This window comes from Cornus florida, unplaced genomic scaffold (genome assembly GCF_030987335.1).
Source record: "Cornus florida cultivar Cherokee Brave unplaced genomic scaffold, ASM3098733v1 CherokeeBrave_3.0.0_Hap2_Chr11, whole genome shotgun sequence".
Lineage (NCBI taxonomy): Eukaryota > Viridiplantae > Streptophyta > Magnoliopsida > Cornales > Cornaceae > Cornus > Cornus florida.
Window position 1 is genome coordinate 96,070,951 of NW_026775581.1, and position 24,860 is coordinate 96,095,810.

The 24,860-nt window shown below is 35.2% G+C and overlaps 3 protein-coding genes across 6 annotated transcripts; 2 read left to right on the plus strand and 1 right to left on the minus strand.

Annotated features, from left to right (window-relative positions):
- Positions 1-1,338: 1,338 nt before the first annotated feature.
- LOC132282739 ((6-4)DNA photolyase) lies at positions 1,339-8,314 on the plus strand. Of its 3 annotated transcripts, XM_059784507.1 has the most exons (14): positions 1,341-1,789; positions 1,871-1,942; positions 2,197-2,277; positions 2,472-2,651; positions 2,723-2,794; positions 3,902-3,988; positions 4,096-4,194; positions 4,291-4,374; positions 5,567-5,653; positions 5,787-5,858; positions 5,936-6,049; positions 6,757-6,844; positions 6,922-7,017; positions 7,687-8,314. In XM_059784507.1, the coding sequence occupies exons 1-14, from the start codon at positions 1,421-1,423 to the stop codon at positions 7,866-7,868; spliced, it is 1,683 nt and encodes a 560-aa protein (XP_059640490.1). In that variant the 5' UTR covers positions 1,341-1,420; the 3' UTR covers positions 7,869-8,314. The 3 variants fall into 3 exon arrangements, with proteins under 3 accessions (XP_059640492.1, XP_059640490.1, XP_059640491.1); XM_059784508.1 differs by lacking the exon at positions 1,871-1,942 and having other exon boundaries at positions 1,342-1,789; XM_059784509.1 differs by lacking the exons at positions 5,567-5,653; positions 5,787-5,858; positions 5,936-6,049 and having other exon boundaries at positions 1,339-1,789.
- Positions 8,315-9,608: 1,294 nt separating this feature from the next.
- Positions 9,609-20,698, plus strand: LOC132284078 (putative cytochrome c oxidase subunit 5b-like). 2 transcript variants are annotated; one of them, XM_059786144.1, is made up of 7 exons: positions 9,609-9,923; positions 10,077-10,165; positions 10,258-10,308; positions 16,109-16,175; positions 16,327-16,406; positions 20,344-20,440; positions 20,540-20,698. In XM_059786144.1, exons 1-6 carry the CDS (start codon positions 9,767-9,769, stop codon positions 20,404-20,406), a joined length of 507 nt encoding a protein of 168 aa, XP_059642127.1. In that variant the 5' UTR covers positions 9,609-9,766; the 3' UTR covers positions 20,407-20,440; positions 20,540-20,698. The 2 variants fall into 2 exon arrangements, with proteins under 2 accessions (XP_059642127.1, XP_059642126.1); XM_059786143.1 differs by having other exon boundaries at positions 20,344-20,698.
- An 853-nt stretch (positions 20,699-21,551) lies between these two features.
- Positions 21,552-22,130, minus strand: LOC132281606 (GATA transcription factor 4-like). Its single transcript, XM_059783298.1, has one exon. The coding sequence runs from the start codon at positions 22,128-22,130 to the stop codon at positions 21,552-21,554; it is 579 nt and encodes a 192-aa protein (XP_059639281.1).
- Between the last annotated feature and the right edge of the window lie 2,730 nt (positions 22,131-24,860).

Sequence of the window (24,860 nt, forward strand, 5' to 3'; positions counted from 1 at the left end):
TACTTCATTCCGATTGTTGTAATAATCGCAAAATTACACTAAAACCATCTTCAAATTTCTCATTAAAACTGTATTTGTCCCAATTAGCCTCTTAAACATTTCTCATTAAAACTTTATTTGTCCCAATTAGCCTCTTAAACTTTTTGTTTGACTTTTGAAAATAAAGAAAATGACTATTATGCCCTCATTTCAATTCTAAATTTTCATTGGTAAATTATTTGAATTAAACACACAATAGTGTCCCTTTTTATGCATTTGGGTCTCTTTATGCTCCATCACTTGACGGGGAGGATTGGATGGATTATGAAGCACGGACACGTGTTATAGAGCTGAAGTACCGGTGTCGGACACATGTCCGACATGGACACGCTTGTCCCAGCCTCGAACACGTGTCCGACACGGATTTATCGGTGTCTTATTTTTTTATTCATTTTTTCAAGTCGGACACGTCGGAGGACACGGTCGAGACACGTCGGAGGACACTGGTGTATGACATGGTAGTTCAGATTAATAAAAAAAATGGAAGGGATGAGAGAGAAATTGGAAGGGAAAAGGGAAATCAACAAAGAGATGATGAAGAATCATGCTCTGGTCGGTTATTGATGGAGGAGAATGAAGAAAGAAAGTTAAGAGAAGGAGGCATTCCGATTCTGCTAAAGTCTTTCTCGTCTGGTTGCGAACAGATCTCAACCAAAGGCTTGATCGCCTTTTTCTTCCTTTGTCATTGAGAGAGGAATTCAATTTTGAAGAGAGAAAGAGACAGTCAAACTTGGAAAGACCAAACTCGGGAAGACGGAGGAAGAAGATAGAAAGATAAGATTGTAATGTTATCTTCTGTGTTTGGTTATAAAGTTAATCGTATCTTCTGTTGTGTTTGGTTACAAAGTTAAAACTATTATAGTATTGATATAAATTTTAGTATTGGATATAAAGATATATTAGGTATTTATTGTTTGAATTTTAATAAAATTTGGATTGGACTTAATTTAAATGGATTATGTCTATTAATGTAAATTAAAAATTAAGAGAAATTAAAAATTTATATATAATAAAAATATATATTATTATTTTATTACTGTATCCTTGCTATGTCCGTATCCTATTTTTTTTAAATTTGTCGTATCGCCATGTCCGTGTTGTATCGTACTCGTGTCCCGTGTCGGTGTCCGTCGGTGTCCACTCTTTATAGTTATCGTGGATACGAGGGAAGCCATGAAATACAGACGACGTGGCAACTTATCAACCGACTAGAATAAGTGCGCACTGTTCTAATATACGCCGGCTGCTCACCTGCTCAAGCTATCGTGGCAAAACCTCCAACCCCAATCTCCGAGCGCACGTTAGATAACATCATGGCACCCATTTATGGCGGGAAAAACGTTAAAAGCGGCACCCTCTCTCTCTTGATCCTTTCCCTTCAATGCGACTCTCACTTTCTCTCTCTTCATCTCACTGCTTCCTCCCTCTCTCCCGCACTTTTTCTTCAATGGCCTCCAGGCCGAATTCCCTGATGTGGTTTCGAAAGGGTCTTCGGATCCACGACAACCCGGCTCTCGAGTACTCCGCCAGTGACTCCAATTACCTCTATCCTGTGTTCGTCATCGACCCGCACTACATGGAGCCCGACCCTAATTCGTTCTCTCCCGGATCAGCCCGTGCCGGCTTGAACCGGATTCGGTTCTTGCTCGAAAGCCTCGTGGATCTCGACTCCAGCCTCCAGAAACTCGGGTCTCGTTTGTTGGTGTTGAAGGGTGAACCCAGCGAGGTCTTGATTCGCTGCTTCAAAGAGGTACATAATCATCTCCTCTATGTATATACATGCACTCTGTTTTTGTTAGTATATGTTTTTGAGTGTTGTTTGTTGTTGCAGTGGGATATAAAGAAACTATGCTTTGAACATGACACAGAACCGTACTATCAAGATTTAGATGTTAAAATCAAGGTGGATGTCCTTTTTTCCAACTCAAAAACATATTTAATGCAACTCTCATTTGAAATGCATTTCATTGGCCTAAAATGATAATAGACATTTTAAAATTTTTTTCCCCCTTTTGGGTAGGCGATAACTGATAGTATGTCATTTTTGGGTGCAATTTTCTTGGAACCATCTTAAAATGTTAACTAGCTTTGTAGTTTGTAGTAACGTGTTTCAGTTATAGATATCAAATAACTAGAAGTGAATGTTTGTTTCAACAGAAGTATGCTTCTGAAGCTGGTATTGAGGTTTTCTCTCCTGTCAGTCACACTCTCTTTAATCCTGCAGATATCATACGAAAGGTGAGCATAGTATTGATTGAGTTTGGATTCGGGTTATTTGTGTGAATGACTTGTTAATTTTTTAAGTAAAAGGATGTCATTTGCTTGTCAATGAGAAATGATGATTGAATCCATGAGTTTTACTTGCTCTTTGATTTAATAATAATAAAGTCCATGGCTGATGTGTGCAAATGCAATGACAAATGTATGATTAGAATGGGGGAAGGCCGCCTCTGAGTTATCAATCATTTGTGAAGCTTGCTGGGCAACCCTCTTGGGCGTCATCCCCGCTCTCAACCATGATTTCTTCGCTTCCTTCAGTTGGAAATGTTGGAAATTGTGAGATTTCAGAAGTCCCTATAGTCAAAGAACTTGGCTATGAAGATATCGGACAGGTTTGGAAGCTATTGATTTTCCGAACAGGTGCTTTCGTTTAGAATTATTTGTGATAAGAATTTGCATGCAGGATGAGTTAACTCCTTTTAAAGGCGGTGAATCAGAAGCATTGAAGAGGTTGAGAGAATCAATTAAGGACAAGGTATGGTGTAGTTTATAGGCTGCATTATTATGGTAGAAGACTGTTAAGGCTCTGTTTTTTGATCTTCTCTCTAATTGGTTCCTTCAAAATTTACTTGAACTTATACCTTTCTGAGAAACACAAATTTTACTCTTTCCCCTTCATAACTCACACGTAAAACAATTGGAGTAGTAGTGAACACTCTTTGACTTTGCACATGTTGCACTTTTTCTTAAAGAAAAAATTAGCGCATGACTTTATTTTAACGCAAGTCATAATCTAGTTGACTGGATTGCGATTGCTCTAAAGTTTGCTAATTTTTTTTTTTTGGAATCTAAAAATGAATTCTGATTTATTAATTTTTAGCGTCTGCATCATGTTATAGTATGCCTACATAAGGGATGTAAATCCCTAAAGGAAATCATGTTATATATAATATGAGAAATTTCATGTTGTCAACGGCTGAGTTAGCCTAGTAGGGTATGGTATAGTAGGGGAGCGAGTTAGAGAAAACGCTTAGGATAATAGATAAGATAGCGTTAGTATTTCTATATGACTTTACTGACATGATTTATTACTACTTTAGCGGCTATGGTTTTTGTTTTTTTACCGGATTCCTTATTATTTTTTATTTTTCTTTTTCGTTTCGGACCGAAAATAGAAGAGTTGAGTGAATAAAACATTCAAAGGAGGTTCATGGCCACAAATGATACATGAATACTCAGAGATACATCTACAAAAGTTATATATGCGATTATGATGAGAATTTTATGGATACATTAGCTTAGAAAACCATATAAGTTATATGGACTAATGTAAACTCGCTGTGGGGAACTTTCTCTAGCTGAAAAAGGTGCTTTTGAGTTGGTGGTGGTGGTGTTTCATGATCTGGCAATATCTCCTTTTTACAACCTTTATAAGATACCATGAATGCAATGTCTAATGCTTTCCAGAAACCATGAAAAATTACTTTAGATCTTAACTAAGTTAAACCATTTTCATGTAAGTTTATCCTTGTGTTATTTATTTATTTATTTTATGTAAAAGTCTACAAGCTTTCCATCTCTTTTCCCCTGTTTGCATGTGATTATTGTACTTATTTAACTACATTCATTCTTTGTGTCACAGGAATGGGTGGCAAACTTTGAGAAACCAAAGGGTGACCCATCTGCATTTCTAAAGCCAGCGACAACAGTTTTGTCACCTTACTTGAAAGTGAGTGAGATGTTGATTAACTATTTTGGGCATTTCTCCTGAAAATTGAAGTAAGCTGATATCTTATCTGTTCTAATTTTTTGGCTACTTTTTCAATTCCTTGGAAGTTTGGTTGTCTCTCTTCCAGGTATTTCTACCAATGCATTCAGGATGTTCAGAACAATGTCAACAGGCACACTTCACCACCAGTTTCCCTTCTTGGACAGGTCAGTCTTCTTGTTATTTAGTATTTTTTTTTATAAGTACTACTTGTATTCAGGTATTATATGCAGCAATCTAACTAATGCTTTCATATTCGGCAGTTGTTATGGCGAGACTTTTTCTATACTGTTGCTGTTGGCACTCCTAATTTTGATCGGATGAAGGACAATAGAATCTGCAAGCAGGTAATTGCAAGTTTACATTCCATCCTGTTTTCCTGCGCACAAGTTGCTATATCTGTAAAACACATCCCATTTTTTGTTGTCTTTATTTTTCCATGTAAAACACATTTGATAATCAACTTAATTAGGTTTTATAGATTGCGATCCATGATTGTGATTGTATGACTAATGCTTATAATGAGTATTCCTGTTAAGATTTAAAGACTGTTCGTTATCATAATTAGAACTGCAAATGACTTTGAAGATAACCTTGGCTCTTCCAAGAGGATGAAGTGCCTACTTACTCACACACCTAGTACGTATATCCTTGTAATCCTTTTCAGTTCTTACTGATCAATTAGTACTTAAAACAAAAGGGTATAATTGGCAAAATAAATAATTATGAAATAAGTTTTTATTAGATTTTATTTTTTTTGATAAGTAATAAGTATTTATTAGATATGAAGGTCTCTTCTAGCAGGATCATCGACGGGATTGCATTTTAATATACTGGCAGTATAAGGATTTTATCAACTTGTTTTTCTTGTTCAGTTTTCTTTACTTTTATCTTGGCGGTTTCATTCTTATTTGGGGACAATACATTACGAGAATGGCTGTGGCACAATATAGGCAATTCATCAATGACAGTGAAATATCTTCAATTAATGGAAAATCACCTCAATTTTATATATTACATCCCATTTTTTGCGAAATTGTTTGGACAAAATAGCATTTATTCATATTCTGCTATGCAAGTTTTCTGCTACTCTCTGACAACCTAGCCTTGCAAAAGCAATCCATCTCAGATGACTGGCTCCCCCCTTGTTGGGATAGAAAGCTAACCTAGCTTAACTATATTCCGGTCACAATCATACATCCTTATCAAACTGTTGGTCACCTTTGTTTTCTGTTATTGTTTCCCATTGTAGAAAAGGGTGCTAATAATTAAAGCAAACTGAAAACTATCACATGCATTTCTAAGTTTGATTATTTTCTCATCTTTCAGTTTATATAAACTGCAACTTCTTGAACTGAGATTGCTAATCATTTAAGCCAAAAAAGAAGGCGCAGGGCAGGGGGGTGTTGGGGGTGGAAAGAAGAGAAAGAAGCAAAATGGCCTCTGATTATTATTTAATTTTTGTATATGATCTGTCTAAAAGGGTACTCAATAGGCACGGAGTTTTTATGAATGGGTAAATACTCCATTGTGATGTAGATTCCTTGGAGCAATGATGATGAATTGCTGGCAGCTTGGAGAGATGCCAGGACAGGATTCCCTTGGATTGATGCCATCATGGTCCAGGTTAGGTCTGTGGACAGGATACCCTTGAATGATTGAACTAGAGAATTGTATTTGGTGGTTCTCTAACCTGTGTGAATCTATATATTCTAGATGAATATGTGGCATTCTTTTTGAAGTTAAATTTATGTTGTAGCTTCGGAAGTGGGGTTGGATGCACCATCTTGCACGGCATTGTGTTGCATGTTTTCTAACTCGTGGAGATCTGGTAAATAAGTTTCAGTTCTTATAAACCCTATATTACTATTCTATCTCCATTTGTTTGACATTAATTCTTTCTAATAGTTTGTTCACTGGGAAAAAGGGCGCGATGTTTTTGAGAGACTTCTGATCGATTCAGATTGGGCAATTAATAATGGAAATTGGTTATGGCTCTCATGCTCATCTTTTTTTTACCAGGTGCAGAGCATACCTCTTATTCCATAACTTATCTGTTCTCATGGTTGTATTGCATATGAATGGGGCATATAGCTTGCATATAACAACCTCAGAATTTATGAATTCAAGTGTCGTTAACTGGAGAGATGCTAGCCAGGACCAAAATATTGTACTGAATGAATTTTGACCACCATCTTTCAATATTTGTTAGTTTTTTTTTTTTTTTTTGGGGGGGGGGGGGGGGGGGGGGGGGGGCTTTTGAAAGCTTGTCACCAAATAAAATACCTTGATGAATCAAATGGTCCAGAATCATGATCAGCATAAATCTATATTATGTGCACATATATAAGCAATTTATGATTGGATCCCTATTTTTTGTTTTGGAACTGCTTAAACGGAAAGTAATTTGAATGTAAGCGAGTCCGCCAGCTTAATTGGGCTGACTTGGCTGTTATAGTGACTACTCAGCCGGATCTCTCCGAGTCACTCTGAGTACCGGTCAATTCCCTTGTGATTTTTCAACCACAATGATCTATCAGGGGTATGACAGTATTTACTCTAGTCGATTCCGTTGCAACTTGGCCGAGTCTCCCCATAATATGCGATATTTTGGACCATGGTTGTACTGTTGTACTTAGATGCAAAATTTTCTCCGATGATTTTTTTACATTTATAGACAAAGGACTGGTTGAAGTAATGATAATTTATTAATTTTCTTTGTTGATCAGTATAACCGCATCTACTCTCCAACCTCTTTTGGGAAGAAATATGATCCCAATGGTAACTACATTAGGCATTTTCTCCCTGTGCTGAAAGGTATGTTGAAATTCCTCCTAATTTTATTGACTGGGTGTATTCAGTCATATGAAATATATAATGCATTCCAATTCCAGATATGCCAAAGGAGTATATTTATGAGCCCTGGTCAGCTCCACTAAGCATCCAAACCAAAGCAAAGTGCATAATTGGGAAAGATTATCCAAAACCAGGTCAGTTATCCCATAGTGGTCTATGGTCTTCCTTATATTTATCTACCTTATAGTTACGATTTGCTTTGATCCATCTTGTTTGAACCATGTGCCATCTGTTTGCTAGATTAGAAAATGCTGTTCAAGAAATGATTCTATTTATATCGAGAATGAATAAACAAGGGCTCGTGTTTGCTGAAAACTGATGTTAGTGGATTTTCCAACCGGAGATGTTTGACTATCTTTAAATGGTCTAGATTGATTATTTCTTTTCATCTGCTGAATGAAAAACTTGCCTATTCTTTAGGGTACGTAGGGTGGGGTTGCCGGGTTGGTGGGGACACATGAATTTGTTATTAAAAGGGAGGAGTGCAGAGAGAAGTTGCGAAATGCAAGATAAAGGAAGTAATTTTGTAGCTATATGAAGGCAAGAGAAGGGAATGCCATAATTTCAGTTTGAGTTGTATCCTTATTATACATAAAAACATACTATCATGGTATTTAATCATCACAGTTATAAACATCATTGACCACACTTGTATACAGCCCAAATTGGTAAACATTTGTTCTTTCTTTCCTTCTAAATTATAGTTTTTGCTCTTCCCGACAATCTATTGAGTAGTTGCTCGTACACGAGTTTTCTATATCTTATACTTGCCCCATTGTTTACCCTTTTTGGTTCCGTTCCAGTGGTTTCCCATGATACTGCAAGCAAAGAATGTAAGAGAAATTTAGCTGAAGCATATGAGTTGAACAGAAAACTTAGTGGATTGGTGAGCGAGGAAGAACTGAAAAACTTGAGGAAAAAATCCGATGAAGATCAGATCCGGGAGACCAAATCAAAGAGGCAAAAACAAAAGCTGATTGGCTGAGGCCAAGGGAACTACCATCTCAGCTGGAAACCGGTTCCATGCCGGAATTACACCATCAATTATGTGGATTGTGTGGCTGATAACCATCTGACCCTCATGCTCAACTAGATGCTGGACAAAGCAAGAGGTGGAGATTGATCTCCTTGAAAATCCTATATGCTTGATCGCACTTCATACTTGTAGATTTGTGTTGTCTGCAATCAATACATTTACTTATATATGTATGTATATAAGTTATCTTACATTATCCTCAATCAGTAACAACCGTAGTCTGTTGACTTCAACCTTGACGTGTCTTGGGGCTCACACTGCAGTGGTATGTTTCACCATTCTGAGAGTATATAATGCTAGTGAAAGTGCACGCCCAATGGCCCCAATGTATGTGATTAAAATCAACTTATAATATTAATTAAAATTTCATAAACAGATTATTAATTAGAAACTCATTTGAGCAACTGGATTTTCAAATATTTAAGGAACCAAATGAGCTATGTCTCTTGCACATTTATTGGCACACAAACATGATCAAAATAAGCAAAACATATGAGTCACCTTGAGCTGTGTAAACCACGGTTCAATTATTTATATTTTGTTTTGAAATGATAAGTGAAGAACTTTAAAATACACCTACAATTTTAAAGTTGACCATGGTTCCCTTATTTTGTTTCAAAAAATAAATAAATTATACTTATTTTGGTTCCCTTATTTATTTATTTACTTCTTAAATTTTAAAATTGTAGGTGTATCGTACCATTGAGTGAAATTTTTCTTTAACATCTATACAAAAATGTTACTCTAACCAAATGCAACAAAAGAAACATGGTAATATATATATATATATATATATATTTTTCAGATTCACTTTCTACTACTTTCGCTTTCCACTAAACAAACTCCAAGATTTTTTACAACTTCATGCACAATAGAATTTTGTTTAGTACAATACAATATGGAAAACACTTGCTGAAGAAAAAAAGAAAATAAAAATATGGAAAACACTAAACGAAATTTTTTGTTATATGAACTTTAGTGTTTATTCATGTTTATATTTATATTTACTAATTATAAAATCAAAGCTTATTAAATCTAAGTTCATATTTATTTTAAGCGAGGTAGTTGAGTTGAAAAAAATCAAATTTGAACAATGTTTGATATGTATAAACTATTTAATCCATAGTAAAGATACTCTATCCTAAAATAAATGTTTTTGAATCTAATTTTTTAAGTGGATGAATTTTAATATTATTCATTTGTTATTGTATTGGTAAGGAATGAATAACCAAGTCTTTTCAATGTGAAGATTTACTTTTTATAAGTTCAATGCATGGATATTAATTAGGTAATGATATAAATAAATAAAAAAGACTTTAAATTTTTAATGTGAAATTTATTTTGGGACAACCAAGAATAAAAATAAAAATATTTATTCTGTAACGGAGTAATACTATATATATATATATACACACACACACAATTTAGACGGTAGTATCTTTTACTGATAAATAAAAAAAAGGTATTATAAAATGTAAAAATTAAGAAAAATATACAATGGTATCTTACTGTGTATAAGAAACTCACTTACACACTCACTTCCACATCATCGTCCACAATGGAAGCTAGACAACTTCGGCTTATTTGTTGATTTGCTTCTCTTCTGCTCCCACGTGCTAAATTGATTCTCACGTGCAAGTCAATCCCACTGGTAGACCACCCTACTCATCTGTCATGAGCCTCCGCCTCCCCAATTTTACATTTCATTTCTTATTTCATTTTTCAGTCTCCCAACCGTTAATTAGCTGCTGAAAAAGAATTCCTAGAGAGAGAAAATAGAGGTGGTTTTTGATCAGCTAAACAAGGGGCCGACCTGAGATCATTAACAAACCCTAGCTCAAAAAACCATGTGGAGAAGACTCTCTGCACAGCTCAGAACCCTATCTCCATGCCGCCGATCGGCTTCCACACCCAACCGATTCCTCACCGGCACCATCTCTCCTTCGCCGTCCCCGCTCCGGCCTGCTGTCACTCTCTTCTCTCGCCACTTCGCTTCAGAATCCGGTATCATCTCCTCACTCATACCTAATCGTATTTTGCTTTCAGATCTTCCAATATGTGTGCTTGTATTTGTGTGTATTGATGTATATATATGTATAGGCCCTATGTTTTGTGAGACTGGATTGTGATATGTATGGATTTATTTGAATTGTGTAGGAGATAATGTTGTTTCCAAGAAGAGAGTCGAAGATGTAATGCCTATTGCGACTGGACATGAGCGCGAGGAGCTGGAAGCTGAGCTTGAAGTGATTATCTATTAAGCTATTGTGTTTACTTGAGTTTAATATTTATCACAATTTGTACGTTTGGTTATTGAGATTGGTGTTTTCTTTTTTAGGGACGGAACATTCTGGATGTTAACTTTCCTGTAGGTCCTTTTGGTACAAAGGTTAGTATGAATTTTAGTTTTAAAAAAATTATGTTAATTGTTACTTTCAAATGATTGAAAAGCCAATTGCTATTTAGTTATTCCTGTTCATTGCAAATGGCATTTAGCTTTCAATATGTGATGTAAAGTCTCCATGTATTAGAGAATGGGCGAATGTTATTTTCTCTAAAGAATTTTGATGGATATATTTGATTTTGTTGAAATTTATTTTACTAGTAATTGTCTAGAATTCAACTTGGTAGCCTAACTTCTGTTTCCATTTTATTTGGTGAGTGTGATGACATATCTGTATGAACCTATGAATAATTATATTGCAAATAAAAAGAAGGTAAATTAGTCTGACCTTCCTTGAGGTTTAGTCTAATCGCCCTTGGATTAAAGTTTATGCAAGCTTAGACTAATGATTGGTTACCTGTACTAACATTTTGTGTGCAATCACTTAAACTACTCAGCTTATCAGTTGTTAATTACTAAAAATATCATCAATTTTAATATAATACAATATTCAGTAGAAAGAACATTAAAATGACTACCCCCTTTCTCTCTCTCTCCACTGCCCCCCTCCACCATCACCGCCGCTCCATCTCTCTCTCTCTCTCTCTCCCTACTGTCCCTTATCTCCACCACCACCATTTCTCTCTCTCCCTCTGCGCTCTCTCTCTTTCTCCGCCTCCCTTCACTAGCACAAGATTTCCAGGGTGAATAGGTTTTCCTTGCAAGTTAAAATTGTCTATTTATTTACACAACATTAAACATGCTAGTGACTGAGCGCATTCAAGTGAGAGAGAAGGAACTTGGGGATGTTTGTTAACAGAAACTCATAAAGCAAGTGATCGTAATGCTCTTTAGAGGACCAGAGCCCCAAGTGATTGATGATGATGGGGCTAGGGTATAAGAAATCAATGACAAATTCACTTGTCAAAAAAAAAAAGAAATCAATGACAAATTCGAGCTCATCTTTATTTTTGTAACAATTTTCTCTCTCGTGTATCTTTCCTTCGAATCCTCGGAATCCAAAAACAAACTACAGGCACTATGATTCAAGAATCAACAAACCCATTTCCATTTCATTGTCAAAAGAAACACACTCATTAACCTTTTCAGAAAATTTTATAAACTACAAATATATATATATATATATATATATATATATATATATATACAGAATTGTTCACTTGCTCCCTAGTGTGCAAGAAAATGTATGCACATCTCAAGTATTAACCGTTAGATTCCATTGGGCAGTTAAAAAAGTAGTTTATAATTTTATATCCAACGGTTAAGATTTAATTCGTGCATAAATTCCTTGCACACCGGTGAGCAGGTGAACAGTCATATATATATATATATATATATATATATATATATATATATATGATACCATTATCCATTTCCCTCCTTCAGCTCACACACGCACACAAAACATGGATCTAAAACCATCAAATGGGACAAATGGGTTGCATATGTTCTGTATATTTGTGAAATGGATCTTCTTTCATTCCACCTCTCCCTGACCAATGTCTTTGTCTACCTCTCCCCTGGACAATGTCTTCTCTCACCAATGTTTTGTAAACATAACTAACGAAATATATACTACTAGTTGGATATATATATTACATATATACAATTGCAGTAATATTTGATTTGTGTGTTATAATGTGTGAATATATATGTGTATATTATGTATCAGACTGTGTTTGATTTGGTGCTAGGGTTCCAATGAGGATGAATTGGTGATATGCATTTATACATATGTATATATAGTGAAGATGGCGGCATTGGTGGTGGTAGCGAGGGAGAGAAGTGAGAGAAACAAAGGCTGTGATATTGGTGTCTGTTTGAATGGTATAGTATTAGTTTACTAAGGTTATTTTAGGCTTCGTTTGGATTGAATAATTTGGAAAAAAAAGGTTAGTGAGGTTTGTGTTTGGGTTGCCTTTAATGGAGAGAAAAGAAAGGATTAGGAGAGATTTGAGGGATAGCTATCCCTCCAAATCCCTCATGTGCTATCCTCCCAAAAATGAAAAAATTGGAGGGAGGATAGCAAGATAAATAAAACTTTCATAATACCGAAAATGCCCTAAACATTTGAAAGAATAATTTTTGTTAAACACATTTGAGTCCCATCTTTTAATTTAGGGCATTTGATCGTTCACTTTACAAGAGGAATTCAGCGCAGCAGAGCAAACAGTGAGAACTCTCTTCTCCGGCATCCTTCATTTCCGGAGATAGAATAACAACAATTCACCGGCTAGAATGAATATGATGGTTTGTCCTGTTTGTAGCACAAATTTCATCTTTATATTGCTTTTGTAAAGGGTTACATAATGTATAAATTATTCTTGTTACAATCTGGAGATTTCTTAATCTCATGAATAAGAGATTAAGCAAACACGTCCCTTATTTGATTTCATTAGTAGGTTTGGATGTCATCAAAAGTCCGAGGAATGTCAGAATCATCCCGCCATTCTGATTATTCACATCCTTGTGATTTCACAACGAATGTCCTGCAAAGAAGCACCAGAGACTTCAACACAGTAGTTGGATTCCTTCGGTGTAGAAGAGGTTTCTGTTTGGTCCATTTGGGTGGCTTGTTATTAATGGTTTTTGTTTTTGTTTTGTTTTGTTTTTTTTTTTTTTTTGTTTTTTGTTTTTTGTTTTATTTATTTATTTTTTACTTCGTGTAAATATTATTTGCAGTGAGTAGAATTTAGTTGGTCTTTCCAGGGAATCTGAAGTGCTACTTTCTAATTGTTTCTTGTGCAAATATGATTCAAGCATTAAACCACAATGTGTTCGACTTTAGGGACTATTTGAAAATCTGTAGGCATCTCTTAATGGCTTAGCAAGTTTTCTAATGAAAATGCAGCACAGTTTTTTTTTCCTGAAAAAAGAAAAAGAACGAACTTTTGGGTTTTGATTCAGTGCAACATGATGAGCCAACTATTGGGTTTTATTTTTCATCACTTTATAATTTTTCTTATTAATAGTTTTGCAATTTCTTGGCTTCTCTCTTTTGTTTATTTTGCATCTATCATTCTATCCAGTTTTATTTTCTATCAGTTTTTTTCCATGATATGTCTCCTAATTTAAATAACATATCTTGGTTCATTTTTATGAGTTCAATATTCTTTTCAGAAGAATAAAATGACAAAGCATGTTTCACTAATTTGTAATATAAATACAAAAGGGTATGATAGTAAATTGGTTAAAATGGTATCTTTTCTTTTCTCTCCTTTGCGTTTTCCAAACAAGAATGCTATCCTTTCCTTTCTTTTCCTTCATAATTTATGCAAACTTGAATACAAGTTTTAGCCATTCTTCCTTTTCTTTTCTCTTATAACTAATGTTATCCTTTCTTAACTAGGGAAAAAAAATGTTATCCTTTCTTTTCTGTTCTCTCCTGTTTATCCAAACAAAGCCTTAGTAATTCTGCTACATACGAGGGTAGTTTTGGCATTTTGATATTTTTTCTTTAGCTTTAACAGGCCTAACAGTCAATTGATGGCAGGGGTACCTGGAGTAAAATAAACCAAATTTCAAGGGAGGTTGACCACCATATTTTAAAACACATTAAACCGAGGGTAATTAGGCCAAACCTCAGGGGAGGTCAGAGTAATTTACCCTAAAAAGAATTGACTCGATGCAAGTATGATGTCCAAATTTTTTATAAAAAAATCCACCCTAACAAAAATTTGTGGATTGAAGTCTTGACATATCTAATGCTTAACATTCCCACATGTAAAAAATCCAGTGATTTGCAGAAAGGTTTAAGCAAGGTATTTCAACTGAAAGTTTAAGATATCAAAATATTTTTAGACAAAAGATATTGATATATATATATATATATATACATATTTCCCGAAAGTTCAAGCAGACTTAGACACCCCCACAATATTTGTCCTAACAGGGTTCGAACACTCAATGTCTCTTTTGGAGAAGAGATTATACCATATGAATTATTTATCAAAAATTAAAAAAAGAAAAAAAAATTATACCGTATGAACTGATACCCATTGGTTATCTATCGGTATATTGTGTGTGCGCTTGTTACTGGAATTGTTATATCCTATATTTACAATAAATTATTTGTGCTCTTTGGTTTTCTATGATGTAAAGCATCTAGAGTGTTACTCTGTTCTTTGGGTGCAACTTCTTATCTAAATCATTGTTGCCTTCTTTTCTAGTTTGATCATATGTACATTTTAATCTTTATATTGTTCCCTTGCTAAGAATGCTAAAAGTGGAATTAAATTTTTTTTTTGCAAGAGGTTATAGTGATGTTTAACTGATACAGATGAATAATAAAAACAAAATTGATAGTGTTTAATTTGAAGTTTATTACTACAATGTGGTGAGTACTTTTGTAACTTAAACATTGCACTTTTTTTTTTCCCTTTCTTCTTTTGGTAGGTAAATCACATACATTCACCTATTAATGCCCCATTGGGGGCTCAAATCCTTAACCTTTCATTTGGAAAGAGGAGTAGATGTCACTTGGCAATAAGCCTTTTGTTAAGCACAATACGTGTGATATCTGAAGTTCCTTTCTGCAGTATTTTGTTTTTTTTTGTTTTTAGTTTCCTGTCTGGATAATTACCCTTTTGGCCTTTGTATACGTTGATCTATGGATGTATGAGGGCCTTCCTGTAATATTTTTCCCATAAAGACTAATTATGTTAGATTTATATTTATTGTCCTTGTTGTCTCCTATTAAAAGAAAATTGTGGGAAGGTGCTATGAAGAAATTTTACAGATTGCTACATTCAATGTTTTCAGACAATATTTCAGAATGGCGGATTCCTTGGGTGTTAGCATTTCCTAGTAACTATGTTCCTTTCTTGAGGAGTAATTCTCCCATTTTTCAGCTTAGGCTGCAGCAAGTGCGCTGGATTTTGGCTTCATGAATTCAGCTTTGCTGATATCTATTTTACTTGTCATCATAAAGAATATAGTTTTGAACTGTCTTTTCTATTATGGCTTTGACTGTTGTGTGAAATAAGCCTCAATTTTGTAATTCACTTGATTATTCAGTAGTAGTGCGACCCCACAGTCCTCAATCTCTATTTTAATACAGATGTCTTTTGTAGGTCTTATGGAGTACCTTTTGTCATTTTAAAAGTTCTTACACTAATTGAAAAACTTTAGTTTACCAATGAGCCTGCATTAACCTGGACTATAATGGAAAAAGAAAGAGAATAGGCAATTTATTTACAGTATTATTATTATTTTAAGAGGGAGGGAGGGAGAGAGGAGGGGCTGGGGGGGGGGGGGGGGGGGGGGGGTGGGCGGGTGGTTGGCGTCTCCAGTTGTGAGTGAACCATGTCTACAATTCATATTTGCTACTATTTCAGCTCTAACAGAAACCTACTAATAAGTCTAAAGGTGCTATGCACTATCTTTAACGGAGGAGTCAAACTTTGTTTTCTTTGGAACCTTAAGTGCTGCTCAGCTCTCCACATTGTCCTTCTGATTTTGAGAATTAGTGCAAAATTCTGCACAATCATTATTCTTAGAGCTATAATCTTATTATTATTTATAAAGTACGTTCAGCACAGTAGTAGAGCAAAGGAAAAAGAAAATTGCAGTTGTTTTTACGGAGATTGGTGTAGGTCATATTACATTGTTGAAATATGCAAACCTGTTTAATATTTCCTAAGCTTGTAGTATTCTGGTTCTCGTATAATATTGATGGGTGAGGTGTCTGAAACATTATTTGTTCCAACTTGATAGATACAGTGATACAGTAAATCTGGAAAAATTATCTCATTCATAACTATGCTTCTTATTTTGTTGCTTGTAGGAAGCACCTGCTGTCATCAAGTCCTACTACGACAAGAGAATTGTTGGATGTCCCGGGGATGAAGGCGGTGAGTCTCAGTTATTTTTCTTTCTGTTTATTAGGTTTCTCTGCATGTTTTTTCTGTTAATACTGAAAGAATTAATATACTATCTTTCCTTTTTATCTACCTAACTTAATGCTTGTTAACTATTTAACACAAATTTTCATTCATTAAACAGAAGACGAGCATGATGTTGTTTGGTTCTGGCTAGAGAAAGGCAAGCCACATGAATGCCCTGTGTGCTCACAGTATTTTGTGGTGAGTACTGGATAATCCTTGACTAATCGCTTACTGCTACGGCATGATAAGATGGATGTAAATATGAGATTTTTACTTATGGGAAATGGGATTTACCATTAATTTTAACTGTACTACCTCTGCCTGATATACTTGTGATCCAAATATGTGATTTAAGTTTGAGCAAGGATTCACAGAAAGGCATGCTGAAGTTATTAGTTCATTTTTTTCAAAATTTTATTTACAACCTACAACACCCTTTTCTTTCTTCTTTTTTATTTTTATTTTTATTTTTTTTACCCCTGGTAACTTGATCCAAATTACATTCAGATCCTATTCAGGTTTTGATTGTGCAGTCGAGTTTTTGGTTAGTGACTTCATTTTTATGCTCATATTTTATATTTAAAAATTGGATGGGCCCACATGGTGGAGTATTATATTGTAATTTTTTGCCCCCAAGACTTGGAATTAGATGGAAAGACCATTGAATTTGAGTTGCTGTGATGACAATGCGGCGGGGTTCTCATTCCCCATCCCCATCCCTGTTTAAGTTTTTCACCCCTATAATCGCCTAGGGATGTCAATTTTTACCGCCTCGCCGGGGCCCCGCCCCGTCCCGCCCCGTTAATAATGGATATGGGAACACTTGTTATACCGTTGGGGCGGACATGAATACAAATTTTGTACCCGTCGAGGGTCACGGGGCGGGTAAGGGTTCAATATACATATCCTAGGGGCCCCGCCCCGCCCCGCCCCGCCCTGCATATAACTATATATATATATATATATATATATATATATATTAATAAGTTATTTTAGCGGCTTACCCAATTACCCATCTCTTATAATCCTAATTTGGGATATAAACTTGGTATTAAATTTGCTTTTGTTTTGGTTATGGTGGAAGTTGGAGCTTAGAACTTCTTGTGATTTGGTTGTATTAAACTTTTATTTTTGTTTATTATGTTCTCTGAATTATGTTATGTGCATGTTATTTTTTATTTATTTATTAGGATACATAATTTTATTTATGTTGTGTCATTCCTAGGCTTTGCACATTTAAATAGCAGGAGTTTAAGTTCCAAAAAGTGGGAGAAAAAAATTTGTTAGTGGGGCGGGCACGGGGGCACATATTTCCTAACGGGGCGGGGTTGGATATGAAAATCCAACCCGTCGCGGGTCTCGGGGCGGGCATGGACTTGATAAAAATTAAAAGGGGCGGGGCGGGATTTAGAGAAACCCGCTCCAAACCCGCTCCGTTGCCATCCCTATAATCGCCCCAAAACCCGCTGGGTTTTTTAAACCAGCTCCCATCCCCATTTACATAATTGGTTCTCCAAAACCTCCCCAAATAGAGCGGGGTCCCGCTGGGGTGGGGAATTTTGTCATCCCTAGTCTTGGCTTTTATTTATTTATTTATTTATTTTTTTCACAGGAATTAAGAAATGAAATGAAATGGTGGCTAGGGTTTCCTCCTATGTGTGTGTGTATATATATACTTCACCTATTTTAGTAATATTATAATATATCATAGGATGTCGATTGTCGTGCGAGGATGATGGTTTGATTGGTTATCGGTGATGATGATGGGTTATCAACAACGATGGATTGATCTTGCCGTCGGTGTCGAAAATGTCGCTCGCACCTCTCTGTTTCTCAAGTTTTGAGACCGTGAAACGAAACGAGAGGCTAGGGTCAGGGACGGAGCCAATGAAGGCCTAGGGGGGGCACGTGCCCCCTTGAGTTGACCAGCAACCTATTACATATGTGGTAATTTTTAAAAAAATTTCCATATATATGAAAAAATCTATATAATGCCCCCCTCAAATTTGTAGTTCCTAAAATTATATTCTTATTTTTTCTTTATTTTTTCTTTTACTCCACATTCCTTAAATTTCCTTAGTAGAAAAAGTCAAAATTTTCTTCCTCAATTGAAACTTTTTAACTATTTCTTAAAGTTCTTTCATTTTTCTTTCTTTTTATATTTTAATAATTTTCTTTTTCTTCGTCTTTTTGAATTTTATAGTTGTTATATATATATATATATATATATATATATATATATATATATATATATATGTACTCCGTATTGTTTTTTTTTTTTTGGCAGTGTGACCCCCTTCACTTGAAATCCTGGCTCCGTCACTTGCTAGGGTAAGGGTTTCAGAAAAGTGTGTATACACACACACACACACACACACACACTTAATCTAATGTGTAAATTGCACTCACAGCCCCAGGTTTGCTAAGCGACAAGTAGATACAATTTAGGCATTTTTTGGACAATGACACCCCCCAACTTTCATAAACTGAACAAAGACACCCCAAACATAATGAAAGTACATATTTACCCTTTCACCACCTAAAATGACCAAACTAGCCTCAATCAATATACATGTATACTTTCTTCTATCTTGACCCAACACCACCCACCATCACTTGAACCCATCAGTCCTTAACCACAAAATATATCTACACATATATCATTTAAATACACACTTGTCCTCTCTCCACTCACTAGTCAAAATAGTGTTTCTCGATCGGAGAAGGTGCGGCCAAGGGCGACGACAGACTGATCGGAGGAGCAGAAGAGGTAGAGGAAGAGCTAGGCGGCGAGGAGAGAGAGGAGGGTGATGAGAGAGAACGGGTGGGAGAGGAGGGAGATCTCGATCATAGCGACTGTAGTTCACGCGGAAGTAGGAGAAGTTCTTGTGGATGTGGGAGGCGGCCTTGGAGACCGAGTCTGGACGGGAGAAGGCGGTGAGGTTTGCGATGGCGACTAGCAGTGGGGATAAAATGGTTGTGAGGACTGTGAATCAGTCACGATTTTGGCGACTGGGTTAAGTGAATGGCGAATTGGGTTGGATCGTGGTTTGATTGTATTCTTCATGGGTTCGATTAAGATCGGGTGGGAGAGGAGGGAGATCTCGATCATAGCGACTGTAGTTCACGCGGAAGTAGGAGAAGTTCTTGTGGATGTGGGAGGCGGCCTTGGAGACCGAGTCTGGACGGGAGAAGGCGGTGAGGTTTGCGATGGCGACTAGCAGTGGGGATAAAATGGTTGTGAGGACTGTGAATCAGTCACGATTTTGGCGACTGGGTTAAGTGAATGGCGAATTGGGTTGGATCGTGGTTTGATTGTATTCTTCATGGGTTCGATTAAGATCGGGTGGAAGAAGTGGTGGGGGTGGCGGTGACATGGGTCTCAGATTGGGTGGCGGCGGCGATGGTGGTTGGTGGTAAGAACGGGTCGATGTGTTGGGGGTGGCGATGGTAGGTGGTGGTTGGAGGGTGGATGTTGCGGCGGTGGCGGTGGCGGAGGTGTTGCAATTTCTCACTGATATTCTGTCCGTCACAGGAAAGGAAACAGTGAGATGAGAGGATTGAAAGAGAGAGATGAGAGGGTAAAGTTGTAGTGTATACATGTATATATATTAGGGTAGTTTGGTCATTTTAGGTGAGGATGAAAATACATCGGAGCGCATATTAGACATTTCATGTCACTTGAGGCCTTGTTTGGCTCCTTATTTATGACTCTCCCCAAGTTGTTTTTAGGCAAACAAGTTGTATCTACCTGTCAAATAGGCAAACCTGGGGGGTGTCACTGCAATTTACCTTAATCTAATTTAGTAATATATCATAATATGTAAGGGCAATTTAGTAAAATTACACCATAATTTGGGCGGGTTTACCATTCCCCCGCTCAGCCCCGCCCCAAGCCGGGTATCCCCATCTCCATTTACATAAACGTGTCCCTCCAAACGAGGCGGGGCAGGTCCATGCCGGGTTGGGGATATTTGCCATCCCTATCTGTGCTTTTAATGTTATACTGTGCATGTAATTCGGTAGATTTGGCTCTGGCCACTTGTCAAAAAATAAGAAAAAGAACAAAAATACCCAGTTGGTTTCAGTCTTCATCAGAACTCTCTAAATAATTTCAATTGATATTTTTGTGCAGTTGGAAGTGGTCGGCCCTGGAGGACCTCCAGACGGGCATCATGATGATGAAGATCACCACTGATTGCAGCTAGCAATTCGTACTGGAATAAAATCTGGTAAAATGATGAGAAAGTGTCAAGTATATTCTGCAGCTTAAAAAATTCAAAAGCTTTGTGTTTTGTTTGCTCTTGACGAGTCTTATTTCTCATGGACAGTTGTTTTGGCAACATATCACTCCGATAATTTTTCCCCCCCACTTTTGGAATTTTAAACATGGGCTGGTCATCGCTTTGGAATTATGGATCCTATTAGTTTACACTGATGCATCATCATCACTAAATAATTGATGGCTACAATGTTATTCGTCTTTAAAACTTGATGTTTTCTATCTATCTTTTTCTAATACATACGCTAGTCCCTGAAGTTACCACTTTTGGTGGTTGCTTTGTCACGCCGTCCTATAAATGATGCAAGGAAATTGACTCTCCTGGACAATGTTAAACAAGGAATTGACCATCACTACATGCCCATCTTGTTAGTAATTAGATCTCCTTTTGACGTATTTATTTATTAAAGATTTATCACTTTACCCTACATGAAAGGGAAATATGATATTTCTGAATATAACATCTATAATTTACCGAAATAAAGAAAAGGAACACAATGGTACAAACATTGCATGGTATTTAAGTCTGAAAAATGGGCCTACTAATAACCTTTTTCACCGAGTTAATTGAAGTTTAATAATTCAAGGTAGAGTAGTGATTTAAGAATTGAATTTTGCGGAATTTAATTTACGACAGGGGGATGGTTGGGTCTTATCACATGACGTGGGTGGGCCCTTCAGGAGCTCAGCGGGCCCACCATTTACTAAGTCGGTCCTTCAAGTAAACGTGTTTTATGAGTGTCTTTGCGCTATATACCATATAAGATTAATATGAACCGCACGTGTGTTGCGGGCGAGATTCTTGTTTGTCTTAAGGTAATAGGGTGGAACCCGGCAATGTGGACCAAGTTATTATTGATCTTCTTCTAAATATGAGTAGACCAAAAATCATACACCATATGTACTAGAAGTCTAGTATCATAAATTTCATTATATAAAATAAATTTTTAAAAAATATATCTAAACTATAAACTTGAAAAATCAAAATCAACCTACGTTTGGGAGAAAAAAGAATCAAAATCCACCTCTAACATGAATAAGAGTTTCTAATTCAAAGTCATCTAGTCGATGGCTTTACGTTTCAGTATATTCCTATGAAAATTCGAATGCTTGAAACTATCAAAAGTGGGACTAGCCGCCGGCCGATATTCCGGTACCAATCTTCCTGACTTGTATCTCACGCCACAAGCATTACATAGTGTTTTCGGCCCCATTGGTCCCATCCTCCACTGTGGTGTCTTCTCTGATTGACAATGACTGCATCTTCTTTTCTTCAAGTACTTAGACAAGTCTAGATTCTGTACTCCTGAAAAACTTTTCATACTCCTCCTATGCCTTTTAGTCCTTGGTTTCTTCTTCGAAAATTGAAGTAAATTGAGATTATTGTCCGGTAGAGTGCTTGATGTATTGTCATTCCACCCCGAGAGAGGGATGTCATTGAAAGAGATTAAATCACCAGAAAAATTAGGAAAAAACTCTATATCCTCTAGTCGGTCTTGTGGTATGCACAGACACTCTGAAAAATCATCATTGTCTACACTTGATATAGAATTTGCTTCAAAATCATCCAGTCCAGAGTATGTGTCATAATCCACACCCTTTGTATAATTATCATAATGGTCATCTATAGAGAAAAACATAATCGTGAGGGAGAGAAAAACACACACACACACACACACAAGAGGTAGAATTAACAATTTGCAGAGTAACACCTGTTAAGGAGGGTCGTGTGATTTAGGGTAGAATAAAGAGTTTACGCGATATGCATGTTAACATAATTTATAGAAGAAATAAAAGGTGAAATTAGGAAAATATAAAGCCGACTTCCTTGTGGAGGATGAAGTTAACTTCGCTGCAAAGTTTTGAGTTAGATGTGCATAGGAAACGAAACCGACGTTATATGGGATAATTCTTATCGACGCTATAAAACGAATGGGAATCGAACACGTCAACAATAGTTTTAAGTTTTCAAGGACATTAAATATTGGTCCATTATTAATTCGAATAAACAAATTGAGACCAATTAAAATTCAATTGGAAAGTTTGGACTTAGGTAACAAATGGGGCTTATTTCGGAAAGATTAGGAGCTGATGGCCCAGGTCCAGCCTGGCCCACTAAAATTTTCATAAATAGATACTTCTAATTTATAAAATATTACCTAATGCACCCATAAAAATAAAAAAATAAAAAATCTGTCTAATTCTTTCTTGTTTTTCCCTTCTTACTCCTCTTATTGTTCCGATTTAATTTGGTTTTTTTCTTTTTTTTTTTTTCATTATTTTTTTCTTCTAATTCTCTTCAAATAATTTTTGCATTCATTTTATTTAAATAAACTTTAATGCTTTTCCTAGAATTAAATTCTTTTTGAATTTGGAATTGAAAAAGGAAAAGAAATGAGATTGGATTTGAAATAAAATTTCATTAGTTTGTTTGGAATAAACTAAAATTTAATTATAAAGAAAATATTATTTTTACCATTTTATCCTTATTAATTAGAATTGCAATATTATATTTTACTAAAATAACTCATTAAATTTGTCTTTAGAATTAGGAAACTACTATTGCCAATGAAGTATATTTTGTGCATAATACTTCATGAACATTTTGTTGTAAAATGTTCATATTTCATTAAATGATCATAATATCTTTTCTTATTGAATCACATTTAATTTATTTTTTAATTTTTAAATTAATTAAATAAATAAAATTCTTAAGTAGAGAATTTAAATTAATTAATTTCTAAATTTTGAATATATTGTACCGAAAGCACGTCTTTTTTATTTTATTAATTTATTAATTTTTCATTAATATATTCAAAGGAAGGTATTTTTTCATGATAAAAATTTTTAAACGGAGTATAATAAGTTTTATAAATAATAAAATTTTAACGATAAATTAATCACTTTATTTTTTAATAAAAAAAAGACAAATTTAATGAGAAAGGGTAAAATAATTTTTTGTGATGAGTTTGTCTTTCATCGCAATAAAGTTTAGGAAAGTAATTTGTAGTACAAGGTTTATTTGTAAAAGACAATAATTGAGAGGGTTTTACACTTTACCCTAATTATTAAACTTTACCCTAATAAAGTTTAATTATTTTTAGTATTGTTCTCCGTTAATTATGAATATCGTTTCGTCATGGTTTTATTCTCAACGTATAACTTTCGTTATAGTTTGTCATCGTTCGTCTTGGTGTTGGTTTCAAACACATTAATGAAAAACGCGTTATCGATAATTATGGAGATCATTTCGTCTTGGCCTTGGTCTCAAACACATGTTCATGTAGCGTTGGTCTCAAACACATGTTCGTGTCCGTCTTGACGTTGGATAACAAGTTGCATATATCTGAACATGTTGCCAATAATCATCAACAAAGTTTTAACTTGATTTTGAATACCACATGTTAATATCTCTTCTGAAATATTTTCGATAAGTAAATTTTGTTTGGCTTTAAAATATTCATTCCCAATGTTTGAGTTAGGGCCAAAAAATTTATACTAACAACTAAAAGAGAAAATTATTTTCAACACAGATGGTGAAAGAGAGTAATGTTTCAACTTGATTTTGAGTACGACATGTTTTTTTAGTTAAAGATTGAGTACGACATGTTAATATCTTTTTTGAAATATTTTTTGAGTACGACATGTTAATATCTCTTGTAAAATATTTTCAATAAGTACATTTTGTTTGGCTTTAAAATATTCATTCCCAATTTTTGAGTTAGGGCAGTGATGACTAAAAAATTATACTAACAACTAAAAAGAGAAAATTACTTTCACCATATAAATATTTCAGCATGATGGTGAAAGAGAGTAACGTTTTAACTTGATTTTGAGTACGACATGTTAATATCTCTTCTGAAATATTTTTGATAAGTTCATTTTGTTTGTCTTTAAAATATTCATTCCAAATATTTGAGTTAGGGTAATGATGACTAAAAAAAATATACTAACAACTAAAAGAGAAAATTAATTTCACCATACAAATATTTCAGCATGATGGTGAAAAAGAGTAACAATTTGCAAAGAAAATAATGGTTCAAATAGAGAAGAAAAGAATGGTTCAAACAGAGAAAAAAATCTAGATATTTTTAGTTTATTTTCCCACATTCACCTTATTTATAGCTTGAAAGGTGATGTATAAATCATCTGGTAAAATTATTTATTTTCTAAAAAGACATAATTGTTAAGAAAAGCTGTAAAAGGTTCTACCATCATGAATAGGCACGTCTTCAAACTTAATCACACTGACACCTATTTCAAAAAGTATATAACCTTTCGATAATTAATTTTAAAATATATGTCGTATATTTCCAAGTTCCAACAATATATCTTGACAAATAATTGGCACAATGCACTCCTGAAGATAC